At 39.5% G+C, this 25,106-nt stretch overlaps 2 protein-coding genes across 3 annotated transcripts in view; one reads left to right on the top strand and one right to left on the bottom strand.

Moving 5' to 3' along the window:
- Positions 1-10,351, bottom strand: part of LOC109845154 (MADS-box transcription factor 14-like) — a 28,913-nt gene extending 18,562 nt beyond the window's left edge. The window contains exons 1-3 of the mRNA XM_020414367.1: positions 10,248-10,351; positions 8,795-8,873; positions 8,249-8,258 (exon numbers count right to left, since the gene is read on the bottom strand). Of these exons, the coding sequence (XP_020269956.1) occupies positions 8,249-8,258; positions 8,795-8,872 (88 nt within the window). The 5' untranslated portion in view covers position 8,873; positions 10,248-10,351. The remainder of the gene's footprint in view (positions 1-8,248; positions 8,259-8,794; positions 8,874-10,247) is intronic.
- On the top strand, positions 20,713-21,609 carry LOC109845153. 2 transcript variants are annotated; one of them, XM_020414366.1, is made up of 2 exons: positions 20,713-20,951; positions 21,048-21,609. In XM_020414366.1, the coding sequence occupies exons 1-2, from the start codon at positions 20,843-20,845 to the stop codon at positions 21,389-21,391; spliced, it is 453 nt and encodes a 150-aa protein (XP_020269955.1). In that variant the 5' UTR covers positions 20,713-20,842; the 3' UTR covers positions 21,392-21,609. The 2 variants fall into 2 exon arrangements, with proteins under 2 accessions (XP_020269955.1, XP_020269954.1); XM_020414365.1 differs by having other exon boundaries at positions 20,713-21,107; positions 21,180-21,609.

Genomic DNA, 25,106 nt, shown 5'->3' with positions numbered 1-25,106 from the left:
TCAATCAAATATTATTAATGCAGAACATGCATGGTGCCTCAGTATAGGAAGGCATTTGTTTACACCATAATATAGTTTTTTTATGGAAATTTACAAATTCTGATAAAACTATATTATAAATATATTTGAATGTCAAATAAGATAGCATAATGAATGATTTGTGAACGTGAGTATATATCATGCTCGTATTATCCTAAAATAGCAAGCATAAGAATTTTTGGATATTTGGTTGTTAAGTTGGGAAAACATTAAGAGGGAAGCTTTTTCCATCAGCGTATGCGAGCTGATGTTGGATATTTAAGAATGTATTGAGAATTATGTGTTGGATGAACACAAATCAAATTTATGGAGTAGTAAAATCTCTTTTCTCACAGAATTGTATTTATTCAACACAATACACGTAGGTTCTTAATACAAATCAATGTCTACTTATCTCTCCCTCTACACTTACAAAAGGTCTCACCTCTATTTATCTGCTATCTAGAACAATTTATGTAATTACATTAATGTAAATTCTTGGTACTTTCACAATTAACACAAAAGTCCAACATATGGTTTACATTCAGTTACCTAAGACGAAACCATTAATTAGCCTTCTAAAGCAGTTGATCAATCTGGAGAATCTACTAGTAAATTGTTAATGTGGATGATATCATGATATATTATTAATCTGGCCCACCCTAATCTCTTCGTCTATTCACATGACTAAGTGGTGTTTCATCTTTTTTGCAAACCCTCATGTGCTTTCCTCTGTGTGAACAGCCCCTACATAAGCACCCCCTTGGTTTTAGGAGATTCTAGCTCTGTGAATTTTGATTTAATTCTTTAGTGAAAGTACATACTTCTCTTTAATTAGGAAAGACTACTTAGCTTGCTGGAAATTTCTATTGGTGAGTATGCAACAAGAAACTACTTTCACAATGTAGAGCTAGTGTTGGAGTCAAAATAGGATTTAAAAGAATAAAGGGGTACATGGAAATAAAAGATGGCAACATGGTGGACGACATACTGATGGGATTTCTTCTTGAGCTTAAGGATTAAATAATATTAAATAAGAATTAAATTTCTTTACATCAACCCCAGCCTCCTGTTTCAAAATTCCCTCCTCTCTTCGTCGGCCTTGGTGTACAACAGTAGAAGACATTTTATAAATACATCAAACAATTCTATCCTATAAATGTAACTTCCTCTTCTTCGAGTTAGCATACCAATTTTTTATTATGATAAGACTCAACATCCTACTCATTATAGGACTCAACCTCCTTGTCATGATAGAACTCAAAAACTAACAAACTACATGGAAATTATAAAGAATCAAAGACAATATCCTAATGTTTTGAACTCTCAAACAAGAAGGCTGCCATCATCAACATCAATCATAATAGCAGAGCTTGCAAAGGTAGATATGATTATGGTCATTGAAGCAAGACGGTGGGTATCGCATTCGCGACAAGTTGACCACTACATGTCTAAATGTTGAAGCAAAATTTCAAATTGAGGACAACCCAACTATGCAGATGCTGAGGTGGATCTTACTTCCCTTGCTAACAAAGAGGAGAATGACCAAAAGAATATATGGTCCTTTGAGGGCCTGTTTGTTTCGCAAAAAATTGCAGAAAATAGGGGGGAAAATTGAATTTTGATATTTTCCCCTACTTTTTGATGTTTGGTTCGTCAAAATTAGGAAAAAAAGTGAGAGAAAAAATGAGTTGTCACCATATTATTGGATGAGATGAGTAATTTTTGATATTTTCCTCCACATTCTTTATTTTTTGTTCTTTCTTGTGTTTGGTTCATTCTTAAAACTAAGAAAATAAATGAGAGAAAATGAGCTGTCATTATATTATTGGATGATGTGACTCATACTTAGAAAAATTAATTTCCTTATTTTTTTAGAGGAAAGGGATGGAAGAAAATTTTAATGAGATGTGATGAGTTGTCACCATATTATTGGATGATGTGAGTAATTTTTAAAGATGATAGAAAATGAAGGAAAGTTGGGTGAGGTGAGTTAGATGAGTTGATTGATGTGACTCATTTCTTATGTTTAGTTTATTTTTAAAAGTAAAAAATAAGATGTGATGGGTTGAGTTATCACAATATTATTGGGGGAAAGTGGAGAAAGTGAAGAAAAGTGTGTTAAAGAAAGTGAGGAAAAGTGAAAAAGTGAAGGAAAGTGGGTTTTGGATTCTGGGAAAAACGAAACAAACAGGCCCTGACTTATAATCAAGCGTTCACATGTACGGAAGAATAGAACTATTCAAGGAGCTTGCAAAAGTGCACATCAACATCATTCTTAGAGACTGATCCAAAACATAAGTGCAAGATAAAGAAAAAAATATCGTTTTTCGAAAGGCTGATACAACATAGTATATATCGAATGTCTATTACATGCCCAATATAAAGCACAATCTGCTTAGCCTTAGGCGACTTCTGATAAAAGGGTATGTAATCACATTAAAGATAACTTTCTTGTGTTTAAAGTGGCAAATTTGAGGTTGCTTTTAATGGTACAAATGACGGAGAATTGATTGCTCCCTCTCCATCTCATGAGAGAGCTATAAAAATACTTCTATGCACTAAATAAAAATGAGTCATAAAAGTGACATCTTTCCTTCAGACAATTGAACTTGTTACGGTTCTATTACGTGCTCTCGGCAAAACTATTACTATTAATAAATCTATGGCTATCAATAAAGAAAAGGCATCCTTCTGGTCCATAATTTGGTTCTATCCTTTGTCACGAATTTAAATAATTCCAAGTAATGTCCCCAAAACTAATAGTATTTCAAAATGCATGGATACGGCAAAGTAGTAACTAGTAAATACTAAAAAGGAAAAATTGCTTTGTAATTACCATCCCTCTGCATGTTTCCAAATCTCCATGTTAAAAAAACCAACGAACAAACAATCCTCATCCCTCAAAATTTCTCTCTCTCTCTCTCTCTCTCTATATATATATATATATATATATATATATATATATAGAGAGAGAGAGAGAGAGAGAGAAATTTTGAGGGATGAGGATTGTTTGTTCGTTGGTTTTTTTAACATGGAGATTTGGAAACATGCAGAGGGATGGTAATTACAAAGCAATTTTTCCTTTTTAGTATTTACTAGTTACTACTTTGCCGTATCCATGCATTTTGAAATACTATTAGTTTTGGGGACATTACTTGGAATTATTTAAATTCGTGACAAAGGATAGAACCAAATTATGGACCAGAAGGATGCCTTTTCTTTATTGATAGCCATAGATTTATTAATAGTAATAGTTTTGCCGAGAGCACGTAATAGAACCGTAACAAGTTCAATTGTCTGAAGGAAAGATGTCACTTTTATGACTCATTTTTATTTAGTGCATAGAAGTATTTTTATAGCTCTCTCATGAGATGGAGAGGGAGCAATCAATTCTCCGTCATTTGTACCATTAAAAGCAACCTCAAATTTGCCACTTTAAACACAAGAAAGTTATCTTTAATGTGATTACATACCCTTTTATCAGAAGTCGCCTAAGGCTAAGCAGATTGTGCTTTATATTGGGCATGTAATAGACATTCGATATATACTATGTTGTATCAGCCTTTCGAAAAACGATATTTTTTTCTTTATCTTGCACTTATGTTTTGGATCAGTCTCTAAGAATGATGTTGATGTGCACTTTTGCAAGCTCCTTGAATAGTTCTATTCTTCCGTACATGTGAACGCTTGATTATAAGTCAGGGCCTGTTTGTTTCGTTTTTCCCAGAATCCAAAACCCACTTTCCTTCACTTTTTCACTTTTCCTCACTTTCTTTAACACACTTTTCTTCACTTTCTCCACTTTCCCCCAATAATATTGTGATAACTCAACCCATCACATCTTATTTTTTACTTTTAAAAATAAACTAAACATAAGAAATGAGTCACATCAATCAACTCATCTAACTCACCTCACCCAACTTTCCTTCATTTTCTATCATCTTTAAAAATTACTCACATCATCCAATAATATGGTGACAACTCATCACATCTCATTAAAATTTTCTTCCATCCCTTTCCTCTAAAAAAATAAGGAAATTAATTTTTCTAAGTATGAGTCACATCATCCAATAATATAATGACAGCTCATTTTCTCTCATTTATTTTCTTAGTTTTAAGAATGAACCAAACACAAGAAAGAACAAAAAATAAAGAATGTGGAATTTTATAGATTATCTAAGAATTGTAGGATAAGGATATTAAGAATGTAGTCCTCTTTTGCAATAATTTAAGGACTTCCTTTTTGCTAAGCTCAGTCCTCTTTCTTAGAAATATATCAGTGATTTTTTCATTTCCTGTTCAATTTTGTTTTCTAATGACAAAAACTAATTAAAAGTCTACATTTCTCTTTTTGAAAATAATTAAAATTATTTTACAAAATAAAAAGCCATCATATTTTTTAGTCATATGTATCTAAGTAATTAAAAATGTTTAGCATACATGTTAATACTAAATTGGGAAAGTGGATTTGTTGTTAAAGCTAGGCAGTGAACAAATGACCCAAGATAGTTTTGATTCAATATTCAGTGTAAAAGTATATCAAAACAATGCCAACTTTAGATAAGAATCCATGCTCATTTACGAAAAATAACTTCTTTTAATTTACGAATTAGAAAATATTTGGCACGGAGTTCTTGGATATGGAAGAGCAAAATGGACATGTCAAATGATCTATTCAAATAGGCATATGCAATATGTTATAGAAAATGAACTTACACTTTTGATTGACGCATATGTGCCTTTTATTTCTACTTTTATCTCTACTATTACTGTGACTCTGCTCTATTGGGCCCTGAGTTTGTCCCAACAAGTGGTATCAGAGCCAACTTAGGGTGCTTGTATATATCTACTTATCGTATGCTCTGTGGCTGCCATCAATGGTGGATCCTCCACATCAGAAAATAAATTAGGTTATCATTTACCATTTGAAGGTGATGGGTACTATTCATGAGGATGGTAGTATTCATAAATATGATACTATTCACAAGTACAATACCATTCACAGATACAATTACTGTTCATAAATACAGTTACTGTTCATAAATACAGTTACTGTTTATGTGAGTCAGTAAGAAGTTACTGTTCGTGATAGAAGCAATGACGACAAAGTTCAAGATCGAGAAATTCGACGAGAGTAATTACTCACTGTGGAAGTTAAAGATAAATGCTATCTTGAGAAAAAATAATTATCTGGTGGCCATCGGTGCAAGGCTGAACGACATCACAAATGATAAGAAGTGGAACGAGATGGACGAAAATGCTATTACAAATCTTCATCTGGCATTAGCAGACGGGGTGCTGTCAAGCATAGAGGAAAAGAAGATAGCAAATAAGATCTGGATACTCTAACAAAGCTATATGAGGTAAAATTCATGCACAACAAAATTTTCTTAAAAAGAAGACTTTACATTCTAAGGATAGCGGAATATACATCGATGAGACGATGACCGACCACATCAACACCCTAAACACACTGTTCTCCCAACTCACAACGTTAGGGCATGCAATCGATGCTAATGAACATGCAGAACTTCTACTTCAGAGTCTCATATAATCAACTCATCATCAACCTGACAAACAACGTCCTCATGGATAATCTAGTCTTCGACGATGTTGCAGCCGCTATTCTGGAGGAAGAAAATTGGCGCAAGAACAAGGAAGACATGCATGCAAGTTCGCAACAAACAGAAGCTTTAACGGTGACGAGAGTAAGATCAACGGAACGTGGCTCCAATGGGAGTCATACCCATGGTAGATCAAAATCACGAAGTAAGAAGAATATCAAATGCTACAACTGTGGCAAAAAAGGGTACGTCAAATCGGAGTATTGGCACAATAAGAAAAGTAAAGATAAAAAGTCTTCAGAGCCATCAACATTTCAAGGATGCGTTGTCAGCACATCAGACGATGGTGAAATTCTATTCAGTGGAGCAACCACTGTTGATGAAGGCAGAAAGATGTTTGCTAATGTCTGGCTTCTGGATTCAGCAGCCTCCTAGAACATGACCTCCCAGAGAGAATGGTTTCACAAATATGAATCTATCTCAGGAGGATCTGTATTCATGGGGAATGATCATGTCTTGGAGATTTCTGGTATTGGTATTATCATAAATGTTTGATGGTACAATACGCACCATTCAAAATATACGACATGTGAAAGGCTTAAAGAAGAATCTATTGTCTTTGGGACAATTAGATGAGCTCGGATGCAAGACTCATTTTCTAATGAGATCATGAAAATTGTTACTTGTTAGAGAGACGCTTATGGTAATAAAAGGAGAAAATATAGCTCCAAATCTATATATGCTCAAGAGAGAAATCCTGTAGAAACTGATTTATGTGTGGCATCAACCAGCCGTGGAGAAGAGCAAACCATGATATGACATCGTAAACTAGGCCACATGTCAGAACGAGGCTTGAAGATTCTTTCCGATCAGAAGCTGCTTCTTGGACTTAATTCGGTAGCTCTTCCATTCTGCGAGCATTGTGTTACAAGTAAGCAGCATCGACTGAAGTTCAACACATCAAGTTCTAGAAGTAATGCTATTCTGGAACTGGTTCATTCTGATGTATGGCACAAGCACCGGTTACATCTTTGGGAGGAGCAAAGTATTTTGTGTCCTTTATTGATGACTACTCCAGAAGATGTTGGGTGTATCCTATCAAGAAGGTGGATGTATTCTCAGTCTTTAAAACCTACAAAGCGCGGGTCAAGCTTGAATCTGAGAAGAAGATCAAGTGCTTGAGGTCGGATAATGGAGGAGAATACACAGACGGTGAATTTTTAACATTCTGCAAGCATGAAGGTATCAAAAGACAATTCAGTACGGCTTATACTCCTCAACAAAATGAAGCAGCGGAGCGAATGAACAGAATTCTGTTAGAAAGAACAAGAGCTATGTTAGCAACTACAAATCTGGATAAAGTCTTTTGGACAGAAGCAGTAAAAACCGCTTGTTATGTGGTGAATCGATCTCCATCAACCATAATACAGTTGAAAACGCCGATGGAGATGTGGACTGGCAAGTCAGCTGATTAGTCTAACCTCCATATATTTGGAAGTCCAGTGTACGTAATGTATAATACCCAAGAAATTACAAAAGCTGGGTTCAAAATACAGAAAATGCTTATTCTTGGGGTATGCTGATGGAGTAAGTGAATTTTAGCATTTTCTAATTAGTAATTTACCAAGTTAATAGTTTTTTTAACGATGTTAATAGTTGGGTAGAAGTAGTGCGCTTTCTTTCATTACCAAGTAAATAGTCTAGTAAATATATGTAATGAGCTCTCTTCACAAGAATCACACAGATCTCATAGCTGGAAGTCGTATGGCCTAACCTAACCCTAGGCTTTGGGGAAATGTAGAACGGTATGTATCTGCTAGACAAAAGAAAATAGGCCAATTTATTTGCATGAGCTCAGCGGATTTTACTATCTATAACTTTCCAGCTACTCTTTTAAAATATACTTCAACAATGTGATGGTTTTTCAATCAATAGAACTATAGGATTAGGATTTAAACTAGGAATTTGAGTAAATGTATAGTTAGAAAATTTGAACCGACCAAAAAAAAGTGTTTTGAAATGACAATAAATAACCAAAGCAACTAAAATTCCTACACATTTGTGGAAGGACGATGTCATTAAACAATAATCGCGTTAATTTTTCAATTTCTACTCTTTAATACCTTGATATCAATATGAGCCAGTCACTATAACAAAATTTGCACATGCCCACACTAATTTTACGATATTTGTAGAAGTGTTATGTTAATTGCAAAAGCATTAAATGACACAAACAAAAAATGTCATAAACCAATACACATATTTGCTCATTAGATACAAAATAAAATAACAATAATCATAAATATATATATCATGTGTAGAAAGACCCCCTTCTGCACATGCTCTACCTTCACTTATGACTTGCGTCACGATCCATTTGTGCGACACAAAAATATGATGCGAGTTGAAAAAAGATATCACAAGTTACAATTTTTGTTGTAGTGAGTGTACCAAAGCAGTTTTTGATCTTAGAGGAGCTTACAAGTTTCTTAATGATGGAGGTCCAATATCATTAGTACATCCATGGGCAAAGTGCATTGTGGAGAATACTATCTCTCTCTTAAGGTAAAGATTTTCACCTCGTTGGCTGTTATGAAGGGTAACTGGGAGAAGTGCGGTTATCAAGGGCAAAATTTCTATGTATTAACAGTTAATCAGCTCTTACCAAGATATCTTTAGTCCACAATATTTTTATGAAAATATTTTTATTTTATTTTTTTTCAAATAGTACTATCCCTTCTCGCAACTTAAGATCTCTTGAATAAACGGAGATATCAAAGTATTCCTTTATGAGAATATTTTCTTGCGTTCAGTACACTCAATGTTGGTCATCTCTTACTCTAAAGAGAAGATAATAAGCAAGTAGACTGCTCAGATAAGTCAGGCATATCAAGAAAACAACATGAAAGGACAGTGTATCAGATTATGTGAGCCTGAAGTTTTAAGTTTCAAGACTTCTGTGTGCTCTTTGTGCTGGTTATTTTGGAGGATGTACTTGGCAGCCAGATCTTTTATAGCTATGTACCTTTATAGCCATGATTGATTTTGGGTTGTCACTTTATTTTTTTTGCTTTTTGCGTATAATTTCTTGTCTCTCTGAAATATAATTTGAAGGAAACAATGCCATTTTTTTGAAACATCATAAATTTGGGTATAATTGAAGTACTGAAGATTCATAAATTTGGGTATCAATCAAATATCTTTCATACCTGTGATTCAAGATTTGTCGTGGTAAGCGCCCTTTCTGTGTATGTATAACGTTCATATCGTTCAAGAATATTTTCCATGCTGCAGAAGAAAGTTAGTCACCGGTCGTTAGATTCCCATGTCGTACGTAAGACATTACTGAAAACTCTAAAACTCAAAACTAAATTTGTGTGCGTCTTGCTCATCCTCGACCGCAGGAATTCCGAAAGAAACATTGGAGGCAAACAATAAAAACTGAAACAAGCTTATCATTGTTGTTAATTAAAAACAAAAAAAAAAGCAAAGGGAAGATTAAACAGCATTTAAAAAGAAAAAATTCCAATGTGACGTGTTGCCTGTCCTCACATGACAGAAGAAAATCTTTGGTGCCTGTTTTTTTTATTTAATTTCTTTTTGCATATACTCCAAATTAATTAACAAATTGATTAATTAACCAAATTTGTATATTTCATGCTTATTCCGTAGCCCTGACAGCAGAAAACAACTTGCTTGACAGCATTTACATATTAAGTAAACACTAGCTAATTATCCACCGAGAGAAGAAAAAAAACTGTCTACCGACCGGTCCACCCAAAAGAGAAAAGCGAGAAATTAATAAATACAAGACCAAAAGATGAAAACCACAAAGGCATCAAATGATCCTGGAGGCAAGAGAATGCAGAAGGATGTACACGATCAGCTGTATAATTAAGCCCATAAAATTCGCAATTTCATGGACCCAATAGTTTTTCCCCCCTTCCTTCTTTAAGACATGAGGCCATATGAACCAAAAAAAAAAAAATAAAGAAAATGTTTTTTGTTCCAAATTCATGTGGTGACAAAAGACATCAAACTGCTCATGTTAGTTTAGATTAAAGCTGGAAGGGACGAAGAAGAAAATGAGGTAGAAGGGCCTAAATGAACCCTAATCCCATCAACACTCCTTCCAGGAGAAAAGGGCAAAAACAAAAACAAAGAAAGAGAGAGAGAGAGAGAGAGGAGGAAGAAGAAAAAAACAAAGGAATCATCCAAAATTCAAGGAAAACAGCAGGAGGAAGGACAGACAACCTCATTACATTGAAACCAGTCTACCAATCCACGCGTACAAACAATAGACATCAAAAAAATAAGAAACAAAAAAAAAAAAACATTACGCCATCATCCAAAATGGGCAAAGAAAAAGACACAGCTCATTAGCTCAACTTCTAAAAAGGAAATAAAGCCACACCCTTTGCTGCCACCGCGGGCAGATCGCGANNNNGAGCCGAAACTAGCAACAGAATATATAACAAAGAACAAATCAAGGAAAATCCAGAATTTTAAAAAAATAATAATAATAACGGTGCGTTACAATTCTGAGAAGAGGACGAGGATGAAGAAGGTCAAAAAAAAAAAAAAACAAATAAATCCTATTTTTATTTTTATATTTTCAAATGTAAACTTAAAAATTTAGATTGACCACGCAGGTTTAACTACCTGGAGTCGGTGGAGTACTCATAGAGCTTCCCTTTGGTAGAGAAAACGATGAGGGCGACCTCGGCGTCGCAGAGCACGGAGATCTCGTGGGCCTTCTTCAGCAGCCCAGCCTGGCCGGCTGATCTTGTTCCTCTATCCTCTTCAGCTGCACCTCCCCCCCACCTCCTCTCGCTCACCCCCGCAATCTCCCGCACTGGCTGAGATAAAAATAGTGCGCTACCCTAATCTCACAGTCTACTCCCTCGCCACCGCCCCCGCCCCAGACCCTTGATTAAATAATAACAAAAATTATATTATTAATTAATGGCCCCCCTTAACCGAGGGGTCGTTCTTTTTACCACAATATAGTCGTCACGAGCGGTTTTCGGTGAAACCGGCGTGGTTTTTGAAATAGCGTTTCGAGTTCCCATTGGCCCCCGCCCGGCCCCCACCCTTCCCAGGCCCCAGTTCGTTACGATGTCCCGTCCGCGGATTCGCTCTTCCACCCACCACCCGCCACTCCCATCTTTTTCGGGGTAATCTGGGCCGTCGGGTCTTAAGGGGGACTTGTTTGCTGATACATAATGGAACAGCACGGATTGTGCTGTTAAGACGTAGCATCAAATTCGAGCATCTCTCATCGAAAAACGGACGGCGGGGGGGTGGGGGCGCGGGCGCATAATATCTTTTACACTCTCTTTTTCTTTTTCCTTTTTTCTTTTTTCTTTTTCCCTTTTTTTTTCTTTTTATTCTTTTTCGCCCCCCTCCCCTCTTTCTATTTTGGTGACGACGGCGGATGTTTCGCTCTGTATTACGCAGTAACTGATGACAACGGCCCCCGGCGTTCGCCGAAATTACGAGGCGCGCCATTCCTGAGGAACGCTCGCTGCGCACCCCTCGTGTGGTCCGTTTGGGAAACTCGGCTGGGGGCTGATAAAACGTGTAAGACGGCACGTATGCCCCTCCTGGGGCCCACGGCGCGTCAATTCTCCCGAGTGGTGGATTTTAAAGCTGGGAACGATAAGATTTTTGTCTGTACTCAAAATGGATCATCTTATTTTACCTATTAAAGAATACATCGCAATCAAATCCTATATCTATTATACACCGGGTTTTACTCTGTATAAGTTAACCAATTTCCGTGGAGAAAAAGAGCATCTCTGTCAGATGTGGGCATCTTATCATTGTTCATCTCACATCCAATCTGCTTTGCGGTATGGGCTGCTGGCAGGGGGGTGGGCAGTGGGCAGTGGGCAGTGCTTGCTCGTCGTCCCGCGGGCCGGCCCACGCGGCCCATGCGGATTTAGTGCCATTGCGAGCCGCTCAACGACTCGTAAGCGAGTTGGGCGAGACGTAGTTTTGCCATTTGTTCCGGGCCCCAGAGCTCAGCTCGGCTTGTTCACGGGTCGCCCTGCTTTGCATACTTGATTATTTTTTCGTTATTTTTTAAAATTTAATTACTTTTAATAGGGTTTTCTCAATATTGTTTAACACTTGACAATTATATGTTAATAGCAAACTAACAATGACACGATTACAAAAATTTTAAAAATAATAATAATTTTATTAAGCAAAATTGTATATTAGCATGCAATTGTACGTAGAGAGAGGATCGTCGCAAATACAGAGATTTAATGCAGTACGGAGAAAATTTTACATCAATGAGTAGCATAATATTAATTGTTCCACTAGTTAAAAAAATATAAGAATAAAAGAAATTACGATAAACTTTAAAGAAAAAAGATATTACTACTAACTAAATGCGAGCCCACGGGCCGCGACAAGTGAGCTAACCCGCTCTTATGTAGGCCGCGACAAGGAGAAGACAAAATTTCATTAAATCTTACATGGTGATTTTCTTACAATTCACTTTCATAACCACTTGCATACAAAACAAACATGTAAATTGTTAAAACAAAGTCGTTTTCTCGCTTTCATCTTACACTTGTACGCAAACGACCGCTCTCATGGATATATGAAGCTTTTAAGTATTTCTCTACCCTAGGGCTAGAACCAGTCTCCATCTTTTACTTTTCATCCAATAGGTTACAAAAGGAAAAAAAAAAGTTATATATAAATGTAAACTTCTTCACATATATATATACTCCTTCGACTTTGGATTCTATCAACTAGGAGCTCAGAACCCCCACGCGGTACTGAATTCGATACGCTTCGAAGTACTTTCCAACAACTAGAAGCACAAGATATTTGAGCACACTGGCTCACACTTACAATCCTACGTTTCTATTAATTACTCCAAAATTTCATTTGCAGAGATAGAAAGTGGGTGTTTTTAGGAGCAGGACGCATTTCAAATAGTTGATGAAAAAGAAATGACAAGGGAGAGCATTGCTTCGTGCTTGAGAAAGGGTAGGCAGCCGTATGTTTGAGACACTGTTCATGTCACGTGCAAACATGTACCCTCCTATTTGTTATATATATATATATAAAAGAGTATTTTTGTACTGCATATATATATGCGTAGAATTTGTAAAGTAAGAAATAACAGGTACCCAGCCCTTCGCCACTAATCATTTATACTAAAAGCTATTTATATGGATTGTCTGTACGTTTGCATCCAAGAACACTACTGTGTTTGGGAAGACTGTCGCCCGATTTATTTGCTTAATATAATTTGTTATTTAAGTTATATTGTTGGTGTCTTATGAAGTAATTGTCCAATATATTCGTGACAAGAATCTTACTAACAGCTAGCAGATGGATGTAGGGTATGTCATTTAACTAATTCCCCCCCATAAAAAGAAGATAATATGGTTCGGTGGTCCTAAACCAGGAAACAAGGTAGGAATTGATTCCATTGTCGCATTTGAGGAGATATTTCTAAAATCATCCCCTTAGCTTTGGACGATTACCGGAAAACCCCTTAGCTTTTAAAATATTAGAAAACCCCCATTAAGTATTGGGACAATCAAAAAAAAAAAAAAAAAAACCCATTAACTTTCAGATTTATCAGAAAACTACCTTTAACTTTCAGATTTTTTAGAAATTTGCCTTTAACTTTGAGACTTTATCAGAAAACTCCCCAACTGAGATTTTGGTTAAAATCCAAAGTTATTAGAAAGCTGCCTTTAACTTTGAGATTTTATCAGAAAAATCCCAAAATTGAGGTTTTGGTTAAGATCTCAATTGGAGGATTTTCTAATAAAATCTCAGAGTTAAAGGCAGTTTTTTGATAACCCTAAAAATTAATGGGTGTTTTCTGATATTTTCAAAGTTAGTGGGGGTTTTCTGATAATCATCCAAAGTTGGGGGGTTTATGATATTTATCAAAGCATAATGGCCTGATTGGTATTGCTTTTTTTAGTGCTTCTGTTGTTTTTTCAATAATTAAGCAGACAAATAGTATTTGGTGAAATCTTTTTAACATACTTATTCACACTGCTTCTTCTTTTAAGGGGATGAGTTTAGAAGCAATCTAAGAATGTTTTTAAAAGCAACTTTTACTTTTTTTAGTTTATATACCTCGTATACCTTTTAGTTTTTAACAATGATCATTAAAACAGTTCTACCAAACATCTTAACTATTTCTTAAGCAGTTTTGAATATTTGATTACCAAACAACTATTTTCATCAGCTTATATTGTTGAACATAAACGTGATTAAATCATAGAGGATAAACTTAAGAGCGAAAGCTTATACCTGAATCCATGGCTTGGATTTGAGATGGATTTTGGATCTTATAATCTTAGGGTTTCTCTCCTTAAGATCTCTTTAGATGGGGACAAGAGAATGAGAGTGGCTAACCCTAGATTAGGGACCATAACCCCATATATATAGATGTTGTACATTTATAATTTAGCCCCTCATCAATTTACAATTATAACCTGGTATCTATACATATAACCCCATGGTTTATTTAAATACCCATTAACCCAAATTAATTGATCACTTCAGTGGGTTATCATAAAGAATAGCAATACACACAGATTAATCATATGTTCCCATAAATAGATTTAATTAGATTTAAATCTAACAATCTCCCACTTGGGCACCATATGATTCCTTAAATTGTGTATAACCTTATGAGCTCAAAATTGCTATCACTGAAAAGGTATTTCTGAACAATCTCGTCCATTGACTATATCAATATAGGATCAAAGCGGCCTTCGTCACATTTATCGTGACTCGACCCATCAATAGTCACATATGCTAATACAATCAAATGACATAGATCAATCATGGATGTGCAGTACGAAAATCACATGCAATGTGATCAGTACATATTTATTTTTAACTGGTCCTATTTTAGTGAGGTCAAAACCAAACATAATGTAACAGAATGTCTTAACTGAATACTTTATTCTGATCAGACAGTACAACCAAACACAAAACATCAAAAAATTACAAACTTCCACTAAATTATGATATCCTCTAATATCACCACACCCATATGAGCACTGTGCTCATGAAAGACCTTGGGTGGCAATCCCTTAGTAAGAGGATCTGCTATCATGGAGTCTGTTCCAATGTGTTCTATGGATATCTGTCCATTCTGTACCATTTCTTTCATAACCAGGAACTTAATGTCAATATGTTTTGACTTAGTTGAGCTCATGTTGTTTGTTTGTGGAAAATTTGCAATATAAAGACAATGAAAAAAATTGACTTGTATTCTCTCAAAATCAATTACAGTTGGATTTCCTGATTACAAAAGAGAAGAGAACGAATTTGGTTCTCCCCTTTGTTTAAGTCTGGGGTCTTCACGGTGGCGATGGAGTGCCTCCCTCGAATGCTCGCGTCAAGTTTGCTCTCCGTTGACGATCCGAACGTCTTATTTCACTGGAACGATATCTTCTCCTCACGGTTCGACGTTGTAGAGAACTTGCGTGACAAGTTTGAAACTCTTGATGAGTTGATAACTCTGAACGAGTTTGAAACTCTATGAAAGAGTTTATTTGAACCGAAAGTTTGGTTAATAAGCCAATGATGAAAGCTTCTTGATCTCAGTTGCTGAAGAATGCTTCCAGATTGGATGATTGAAGGAGCTCCTGTTGCCGATCTCTAGATCCGAGAATGCTCCAAAGCTCCTGTTGACGATCTCTAGATCCGAGAATGCTCCAAAGCTCCTGTTGACGAGCCAAGAAGTTCCAACCTCGCTAGCAAGTCTCGGATCCAAAAAGCCAGCCCGAACTCAATTGAGTTTACCCATATTTATAGGGAATTAAGGGGTGTAACCGCCCCCTTAATCCGATCCTAAGTGGGGGCGAAAATCCCTCAAATCGTGGAGGGAAAATGGTTCCTGTAACCGTTCAGCTCGTGTTTGAATGAGTCAAACGCCCACGTTGGCATTCAGGACCCTAACTCCGCGTTTTAGAATGGAGACGCGGAGTTGGGTACTCGCTGGGTGTTGAAAAACGCGGGTCCGACCCTAGCATTTTAATGTTATAACGCGGGTCCGACTCTAGCGTTTTGATGTTGTAACACGGGTTCGACTCCAGCGTTTTGATGTTGTAACGTGGGTTTGAACCTCGCGTTTGGATGTTGTAACGCTGGTCCGACTCTAGCGTTTTGATGTTGTAACGTGGGTTCGACCCTTGCGTTTTACTGTTGACACACTGTAGGCGTCAAAAAATGTTTACGGACATCCAAACACCTCTCAAGACAAAATAGAAGAACAATATACACGTCATCATGCAGCACTGTGGCGCGGCAGGACATGGTGCCGCGGCTAAGGCGCGGCAACCCATGGCACCCCATGGTGCCGCGGCTAAAGCGCGGCAGCCCATGGTGCCTGTTTGGTTCAAAAGTCGCTGCTGTGGAATTCATTATAACTTTGTTCGATTACAATAAATTCGAAAGAATAATCTTTTTATAAGACTTTTTCTACACAACAAAATAAAAATTACAACTCTTGAGAAACAAACACGAAAATCGTCTATCAATTCTCGTTTTCGTGGGACTTTGCCTGTGCCGGGACCGCTTTGGTTCGTGGACCGCCGATTCACAGATCGTGAAAAGGGGAACTTCGTTATCGAAGTAGAAATTGAAACGATATCTTATCGAAGTAAGATAGTCGTTCTTCTTAAAATCAAGTCGAAGCTTAATTTCAAGGCGTTGCAAGAAAAGAACTCAAATCTCTGCTCTCTCTGCTCTGGAATGCTCTAACAAATGCTCGATCCTCGTCAGAAGTGACCCTAGGGGGGTATTTATAGCCTCAAGGGTCAGTAACTGCAAAAACTTAACAATCGAAGAAGTCAGTACGGCGAGACAGTGTTTACTATCTCGCTGGGCGAGACAGCGTTTGTTGTCTCGACCCGCGAGACAGTAAATTTGCTGTCTCGCTCAGCGAGACAGTAAATGCTGTCTCGGAAAATGGCAGTTTCTCGCTGTAACTGTTCTCTCACGTTTCAAACTCCGTTATTTTGGCAGTTATCCACGTGATTTTCGCCCATGATGTTTCCCACGTCCCTTGGCAGTTAATGGACACGTGTAGGGCAGTTACAAATGTAGTTTTGACTATTTCAACACTGTCTCGCTGGCGAGACAGCAAAGACTGTCTCGCTGGCGAGACAGTTCATACTTGTTTTGATTTTTCCAAAACAGTATGAAATCCTTTCTTGTGAATTTTTGAGTGATCTTCTCTATGCTTGGGATATCTATTAGCATTTTTTGACGCCTACAGTAGAGAGATGGGTTTCGATTGGGTTGAGAATATGAGTTAAGGGATGAAAGAGATAATCGGTTCATATTATTTCTCTGGTGGGTTTTAAAGAAAGAGAGAGCAGAAGATTAAAGAGGGAAGGAACAACAGAAGGGGAGACAGATAATTGTGTAAACATGTAGACCCTTCATCGAGACACACTCAAATAGTTCCTCTGATTAACATTTCTCAATTAGACGACATTAAACTACTGTGGTTGGTGAGTTTGAGTCTCGCTAAATTGATAAATAATGTCAACAACTTTATGCTTTCGAATCCACATAATAATAGTAGTAGTTATTGCCAAAAAATACCAATTCCTGTAATATAGAACTGATTTCAATTAGGCTATCAGAATGATTAATATTTTTAAACAGAAGTAGACAAAAAATATACAATACTAGGTGGGGTGTTCTTTGCTCTTGATAGCATAATATATCATCACTTTTATACTGCGAGACACGGGATAGTCTTGAGACTTCCTAATGCAAAATTTTCTACACAAATTATCCATATAATAAAAAAATAATAACAAGCTAAAAGTCTTCTAAACTGAAATGCAAAGGATCCAAAACTAATGTATTTAGATCTGAATTTATATTGAAAATAAGCTCTCAACAAAATATTGTATATTATTGCTGAAGCCGTGGCCCCAAAAGGAAACGAGGACTATATTTGAATCCAGATTTGAATACTAACTTTCCAAATGCCCAAATCTTAAATTTACTTTGATTAACTTTCTAATCAGATTCACGAATGATCTAAGGGGTGATTTGAACATAAGAATTCATAACCCATTCTACGGTAGTGCGGTGGGTTATAATTAAGAGTGGCGCTAATAAAATTTTCCTAATCCGATATATTCGTGGAAGTGGTGACATGGTCACTGGGTATCCGATGAGAGCTTGCTTGGTTTTGTGAAATATTGAGAGATCAGCAAGGCACAACGATTTATTTATAACTGATATGGGTGAAAATTAATCATGACAGAAGGAGATTATTTGGCATTGAATCAGGTAGTCAAGAAGAGCATGTTGTTCCAAAATTAAAATACAAATATTTATGATATAAGAAGATGTAGACGATGAGGAATTACCTTGTCGCTATCATATAGCATTGGGAGCAGCGAACCATATCGGTGGTGGCCAATTAAGCTTCAGTATCGATCACCCACTGCAATCGTTGGAAGGGGAAGGCTGGGGCTTTTGAGAGGAGGAAGAGAACAAATTTACGTAAGATAAAGATGGGATGCCCTACCACCCGCGGGTGGGACTCATGGTCAGCAGCTCTCCATGGGGGAGTGTATCTCTCCAGGCTATTGCCCGTTTGTTGGTCAGGAGTTCGAATCCTCGTAGCCGCATTCACCTGGTTTCCCTTGGTTTAAGGGTGGGGACGGAAACCCGGGGTTTTATTGGTCACCAAATCCAGCTCAGCCCGTTGTATGCTCACCAGTTCGCGTCCCAGTGGTCCCCACGCTGCTCGCCCGCGCTCTGCCCGTGGGGATGAGCCCCTGGTATTAAGGGTAGCTCCTTGTAGATGTGAAGGGAACAAGGGGAATCGAACCAGGGCCGCTGGCGGGGCTCCGAAGGAGTTAAACTGAGCTGGGGTGACCAAGTTTCCCTTGTCATAGGAAGCCACCCCAGGTTCCAGTGAAAGAGCTCATGTGCGGGGGCTTCATCCGGGTATCTTAGGACAAGATAATATACCTCAGAATGAGAAGATAGTGCAAGCCAACACCGTGAAGAACCGGTTAGCGGCAGCGGGAAAAGTATTACCCAGAGAGACTTTTAGATGTTATGGATGGGTACATTATTTTGGAGACAAGTGGTGGTGGACCAGAATGACCCAATATGTGCTGAAACGTTTTGGGCGAGAATTAGCAGAATTAGGGTTAAACGTCCCGATTCGTGCCAGCATGCATGGCCTGCAGAGTAGTGTAGGTCATTTCCTCTGTTTGTTCGAGATCTATAACCCGGACACTAATACATTCTTTACTAAGAACGGGGAACTCGGATTACCACTGCATGAAATGATGCAGGTGTCTGGTTTGCCTATGGGCGATGTTCCCTATCAAGAGTTCTTTCCAACTAGCAATCAGCTGAACAAGAAGAAAGATAGCTCAACTGCGACTCATGATACTTTATGGGAATTGACTTGCCATTATCATATAGCCATGGCCGAGATGGAGCCCAAAGCCAGAAAGAAATCTCCTCAGGTCAGCTTAAAACAATTCGCTGACTATCTCTTCAAGAACCTGGATGTCCGTTCGGCAGATGTGTGCGGACTGTCTCCTTTGAGTACGGATGAAATTAACCGTCTGTTAGAGAAAACCAACGCGCAATCTTATACTTCGCGCTCAGAAGATGGATTTTTGCACGGCACTAAGTTCCGCTCTTATCTGTGGCAAGCTGGTGTTCCGATTAGCCCTACTGCTCTGCTGGCGGGTTTTCTAGCCTTATGGTTAAAGAGATGTGTAGTTCCTCATCAGTCCGCAGATGCGATGCCAATGGAAGTGTTGTATCCGGCCGTCCAGCTGGTTACAGGTCGCAAATTATCTTTGCTTCCCGCTATGGTGGCCGATATTCATAGTGGATTGCGGCAACTAATCTCCGCGTTTACTCAGGAGAAAAAGAAACCTTCCGCCAGCCTGTCCATTCCGAAGTTGGAGCTACCTTACACTTATCTGATGACTTGGTTAGTACTTCACCGACCAGATTTAATGGAAGCTCCTAAGACGGCAAATTCTAGCATTCCTTTGTTGCAGAGTCTCGAGAATTGCAAATGGATCAGGCATCGAGAACCCGACATAACGAGGCAGTTTAAAATTCACAAGTGTTGGGAATTCTTCCCCTGCTTCCCTCAATTCTCCGGTACCTACAATACTACTTTAGTAGATGCTGAAGACCCAAGGCAGAATCGCACTATCTTGGATGTCGGGTGCTTCAGATGGTTGATGAATATTCGACCTGGATATCTGTTGTTCAGGATAAGGGATGTTTGCCACATCGAACCCTATCTTCCATGTCGATTCGCCCGCCAGTTCGGGTATGATCAGATATACGTCGGCAACCCGAATCGTCACCTCAACTTTTAAGGTGGACTTATCGACGGGGCGAGAGCTTGGTTTTGGAGCATTGCCGGCTGCACCAATGTTGAATTTGATCTCCCCTTAGAGACGCCGCCTCTACGGATGACTTTCCTCTTTTGCAAATGGCTGATAGCCACCAATATTGCCACTCGACGTAGGAGGATATCAGACTCAGAGGAGGAAATAGCTCCACGACAAGCAACAGAACCGCCTCGTGAAGCTGTGATGTCGCCTCGAGGAAAAGAGGCTGCTGAATCATCAAGGAAAGGAAAGGAACCGGCTCTCCCAGCTGATAGTGAAGAGGAGTTCGATAGTGAAGCAACCGAAACTTCAGAAGGGGAAGATGAGAATGAATCAAGTTCTGAGGAAGTATCTGGCCTTCCCGATTCATTCTTTGATAGAGGACTTGTAAGGCCTTCTGTCGCTCCGACCCAACCACAAGCTGCTCCAAAGAAACGTAAGGAAAGAGTCGTCATGGAACATCCTAACCGGATGACGGTAGAAGTTCTTAGTTGCGACGAAGAGGATGAAGAGGATATGGTGCCTCTCATTCGTCGGCAAATATCTCGAACTTCTACTCAAGCTCAAACTCAAGTTTCTCCCCGAGCTGAGTTACGCACCAAACATCGTCATGAAGGTTCTGGTGCACGCCCTCTGAAGAAACAGAAGAAAGCTGTTTCTAAACCGCGCGTTCATCTTCCTGCTGTAGAAGAGACATCCGGTCGTAGTGCTTCTTCTGATGAGCAAGGTAACGATTTGTTTTTATAGCTTTTACACTTTTTGACGTTCAAACTTATTTCATGTTCAACTTCTGCAGGGAGTCGAGAGGAAGGAGAATTGCCAGCTGATGCTGCTTCTCCCGGAGGTATGGAAATTGAGGAAACAAGCTTCGTCCAACAAATGCATGATGCTCTGAAGGAAGGATCGGCTGATGTTCCACCCACTCCTGACGTTGATCCATCAGCTGCGGACACAGGTACTGATCTTTCTCCTCTCGGAAGAGAAATCCGAGAAATGAATGAGTCGGACCGTGTGCCTCCTCTAATGACCTGTGCGCTTTCTCTCCTTTTAGTCAAATTAAAAGAAGCAGGTACCAGTAGTGGAGCTCTCGAATCAGCCCCGACCAATGAAGGTAAAATCGATCTTTGTCTTGGGCAGATTCGTCTAAATTTACATGTTATTTATGGTTCCTCATGTTCTTTAGACATCCCGATGCACGAGCCTATTGAAGGAGAAGCTACCCATGCCACCAAAGTCGATGATTTTAATAATTTCGACTTTAATATCTCAGAGGACGACCATCAACAAATCCTTGATTCTCTGTTAGAGAAAGCCTCTGATGCAACTATCGGCTCAGATGTTGGAATTGGTTCAACGGAAGCCGGTCCTTCTGAGAGTAAGACTTTGGTTCTGTGAACTCCACATATATATATACGTATATATTTTGACTTGATTAATCATATAAGTGTCTGAATTATAGGACCAACTGCTGGAGCTGATACTACTATAATTACTGGAACGTCTGATCGGCCAGAGGGTAGCGAACTCGTGCCATGGGCAGGAACTGAGGTTGATTTGCAATCATCAGTTCTTGAGCCTCAACCTTCTACTCCTATGGACCCTATGATGATAGAAGTCACTGTCACTCCCCAGATTAGTCCGGTCGCAACAAAAGTGAATAGTCGAGTGAGAATGGCATTGTTCCCGGTAAGGAATCCGGTCTGCGCCATGAAGTAGTAGATGTGTTGTGAGGGCGACCCCTTGCCATCAAACTGTACCAAGCTGATGGGCTTGAACTTCGCTGGGTATGGGACCGTGTCCCATTCGATAGGGTAGGGACGTACCACCCCCAGCTTGTTCATATTTTGCTGAAGCTTCAGCGCGTTCAACTGGTCCTTCTTCTTGTTCAGCAGTTGCTCCATCATTTCTCTTAGAGAGTCGATGGTCGCCTGCTGTTCCTCCAGCTTTTGGGCCATTGTCTGCTCGGTATCGAGTCCGGTCATGTGCACTCTCGCCTGCGCGTCTTGACTTGAGCGCGAGGTCTGGGATGTGGCCGCCGCCGAATGAACCTCGTCTTCGCCACAGGAGGGAGGTACTAAGGTGGAATAGTCGAACCCAATACTTGCCCCTCTGCGACTACGGGTTCGCTAGAATATGCCTTCCTACCGGCGTCGAGCGAACCGAGTGGCGAGGTCTGAGATGTGGCCGCCGCCGAATGAACCTCGTCTTCGCCGCAGGAGGGAGGTACTAAGGTGGAATAGTCAAACCCAATACTTGCCCCCCTGCGACTACGGGTTCGCTGGAATATGCCTTCCTGTCGGCGTCGAGCGAACCGAGTGTTAGGTCTCAGGATGGAGTCCGAGTCTGGCGAGTCGGAGAGCACCGCCTTCCCCTTATCTGTCATGTTAACCGTGGCGGATGAGAGCTCCAGGTCGTCAGCAGCGCGTCTTTTTTGGTGACGACGCCTTTGACGGGAGGGCCTTGGTCGAGAGGACTGTTGGGACAGTCTCCCAAACACCGAAGGTCTCGCCGTTCCGACGCATTGACAGTCGGCGAGGACCGTGTGGATGAGTCTCTCGCAGTGGCACTGAGGATTCGCCTCATGGATAGTGCGTTTGCGAGTTAAATATTCTCTGAGGTCTTCTACGGGCGGTTGGTGACAACCCCCGGCCTCAGAAGAGTCGCTCTGGTGAGTCGACGAGAGGTTTTTGGGTGCGCCCTCTGGTGCGCGTTGGATGGAATGCTTTGGTGCTGGAGTCGAGCGATCTCGCCTTGACTGGCGAGTCTTCGCGTTTGAGCGAGCTCCAGTACGTGGGCGGGTTTCACCCCTTCGCCTGGAAGAGTGGGTTCGCGAGGACTCGTCTACTTCTCTACCTTTACGTTTATCCGTCGAATGGTTATGACGAGGCTCGCCAGCCTTCGAGGATTCGCCTACTCGGGTAGGCTCACTCCTTGGAAGTGAGTTATTCGCATCAGGGATATGACCTGAGAAGCGAAGTCTTCCCGAGCGGGCGGTTCTGCCTTCCTCGGTCGGCGCTCCCAACTTGGAGGGCCTCCCTGATACGGGTGTATCTTCTCTTCGGAACTTAGCGATCCTCATGGGAGCTTGAGGATAGATGATTCTCATACTTGCATGAGAATAAGGGGTGTCAAACAGTATAAGGGAACACAGAAGGAAGCGTGGAACAAGACGACGAGCAGAAGAATCGAAGTACCCAGTTTTCAGCCTGTGAGTCGACTCATGACTGTTATGAGTCGACTCATCAGGTTGAGTCGACTCATGACTGTCATGAGTCGACTCATCGCTGGTTATTGAGATTTCTCCAGTTTCTGTCGAGTCGACTCATCTCAGTCATGAGTCGACTCATCGAGGGTTTCCTGGTTCGTTTGGGATTCTGTTCACACGAATTCCTGTTGGTTTTGGGTCTGGTTATTTACCAAATTGCCATCCACGTTTGTACACCTATATAAGGGATTGTTTTAGGGTTTCTAAATAATCAGGGAGTTAAATCAAGAGAGATTAACTTGTAATTGAGATTTGGAGAGCTTGTTCTTCAATTCTAGAGTGAGATTGTGAGAGATTGTAAATTACATACTCATAATCTAGAGGAGGTATTTTCCTTCGCCCAAAATCTGAGTTATTCTTGTATTCTTATTCTTTCTCCTCAACCCACCTTTGATAATTCCGCGATCAAAGGTGCTCGCACGGCAACTCGTATCAATCATCTATCCTGACACCATGACTGGTATCGACTTGCACATCCGGGACTTCATCTTCGGTACAACCTTCCCCGTGATAGGACCAATATTTATATTCCTCGTAAAAACCAGAGTTTGCTAAGTGACTTCGTATTTCATCTTTATTTTTCAGCTTCATATTCTTACACCTATAACATGGATAGTATATTGCACCGCTACTTAAATTTTTTGGGTTCATTTCGGCATACTTCATGAAGGCTTCACATCCATCCCTATATCGTTGATCACGAAACCGTTCACTCCTAGGGATATCTATCCATGACTTGTCAGGAAGTTTCCTCATCTGTAGGTAATATATATTTAGAAAAATATTTGAGAATAGATAGTATACCCATAAATTTTAAACTATTCCTCTTACGTTGTTGCATTTAAGTATCGGCATTAAGGTATGTTTGAAACTTATTAAGGTATGCAGACTAATTAGCACACTCTAACGGCTGTCATAGGAAGGCTTCTATCCATTAAGAATATAATAGTGCTTACATCCAACTTCATATACTTTGTATGATTTCATTTCTTAAAAATTTCGGCAGCACCTACTCGCTGTTCTCCCTGTACACTGTGCGGATGTTATTATGCGCACTGACAACATATCAAAACGCAAAACAACATACGCTTATTGTAGTGATTGCAGAAGCGAGCGTGACTGCCAAAATTTTTAAGAAATGAAATCATACAAAGTATACAAAGTTGGATGTATGCACTATTATATTCCTAACCCGTCCGAGAAGGACAGATCCAATAATTACAAATTTTTATACCAATTCATTTCTATTATAATATAAAGTGAACGATCAATTTCGAGTAGGAAAATATACCTCTTACCCAAATTTGACTCGTTCATCTAATATTATAACCTCAAAGAATTGGCTGTAATTATTGGACGGGAGTCTAGGGTTAACGTTATATTTTTTACCTAAATTGGATATATAACACATTATTATATAATATTGCGTTATATATCACTCTATTTTTTTAAAACCTTTTCTTCCAAACTCACATTTTCAAATCACAAGCCTATATAATCATATTTGTACAATTCAAATCACAAACTGTATGATAAACATGAGAACCAGAAGAACCTGATATCTGAAGCGTTGGTACAAAAGCTGGGATTGAAGACGGTGAGGCATCCGAAGCCCTATCCATTAGGGTGGATTCAGAAGGAAGCGGGATTGAGTGTGGTGAACCAGTGTACGTTCCGATTTACACTCCATGAGTCATATATTGATGAGGTCACATGCGACGTGGTTCCGTTGGATGTTTGCCAGGTTATTTTGGGCAGTCCTTACTTGTGGGATAGACACGCGGTATATGATCGGCGGGCCCAAAAGTATACGTTCACCAAAGATGGCGCGCAATTTATTTTTCG

Source organism: Asparagus officinalis, chromosome 6, assembly GCF_001876935.1.
Source record: "Asparagus officinalis chromosome 6, Aspof.V1, whole genome shotgun sequence".
NCBI lineage: Eukaryota > Viridiplantae > Streptophyta > Magnoliopsida > Asparagales > Asparagaceae > Asparagus > Asparagus officinalis.
Note: the sequence above shows the minus strand (reverse complement) of the source record. Positions and strands in the feature narration are given on the sequence as shown.

Bases quoted from the DNA above. Each gene is read 5' to 3' on its own strand.
- LOC109845153 (XM_020414365.1), top strand. From the start codon at position 20,843: ATGGAAATTGAGGAAACAAGCTTCGTCCAACAAATGCATGATGCTCTG. The intron at 21,108-21,179 runs GTAAAATCGATC...CATGTTCTTTAG, and splicing joins ATCAGCCCCGACCAATGAAG to ACATCCCGATGCACGAGCCT.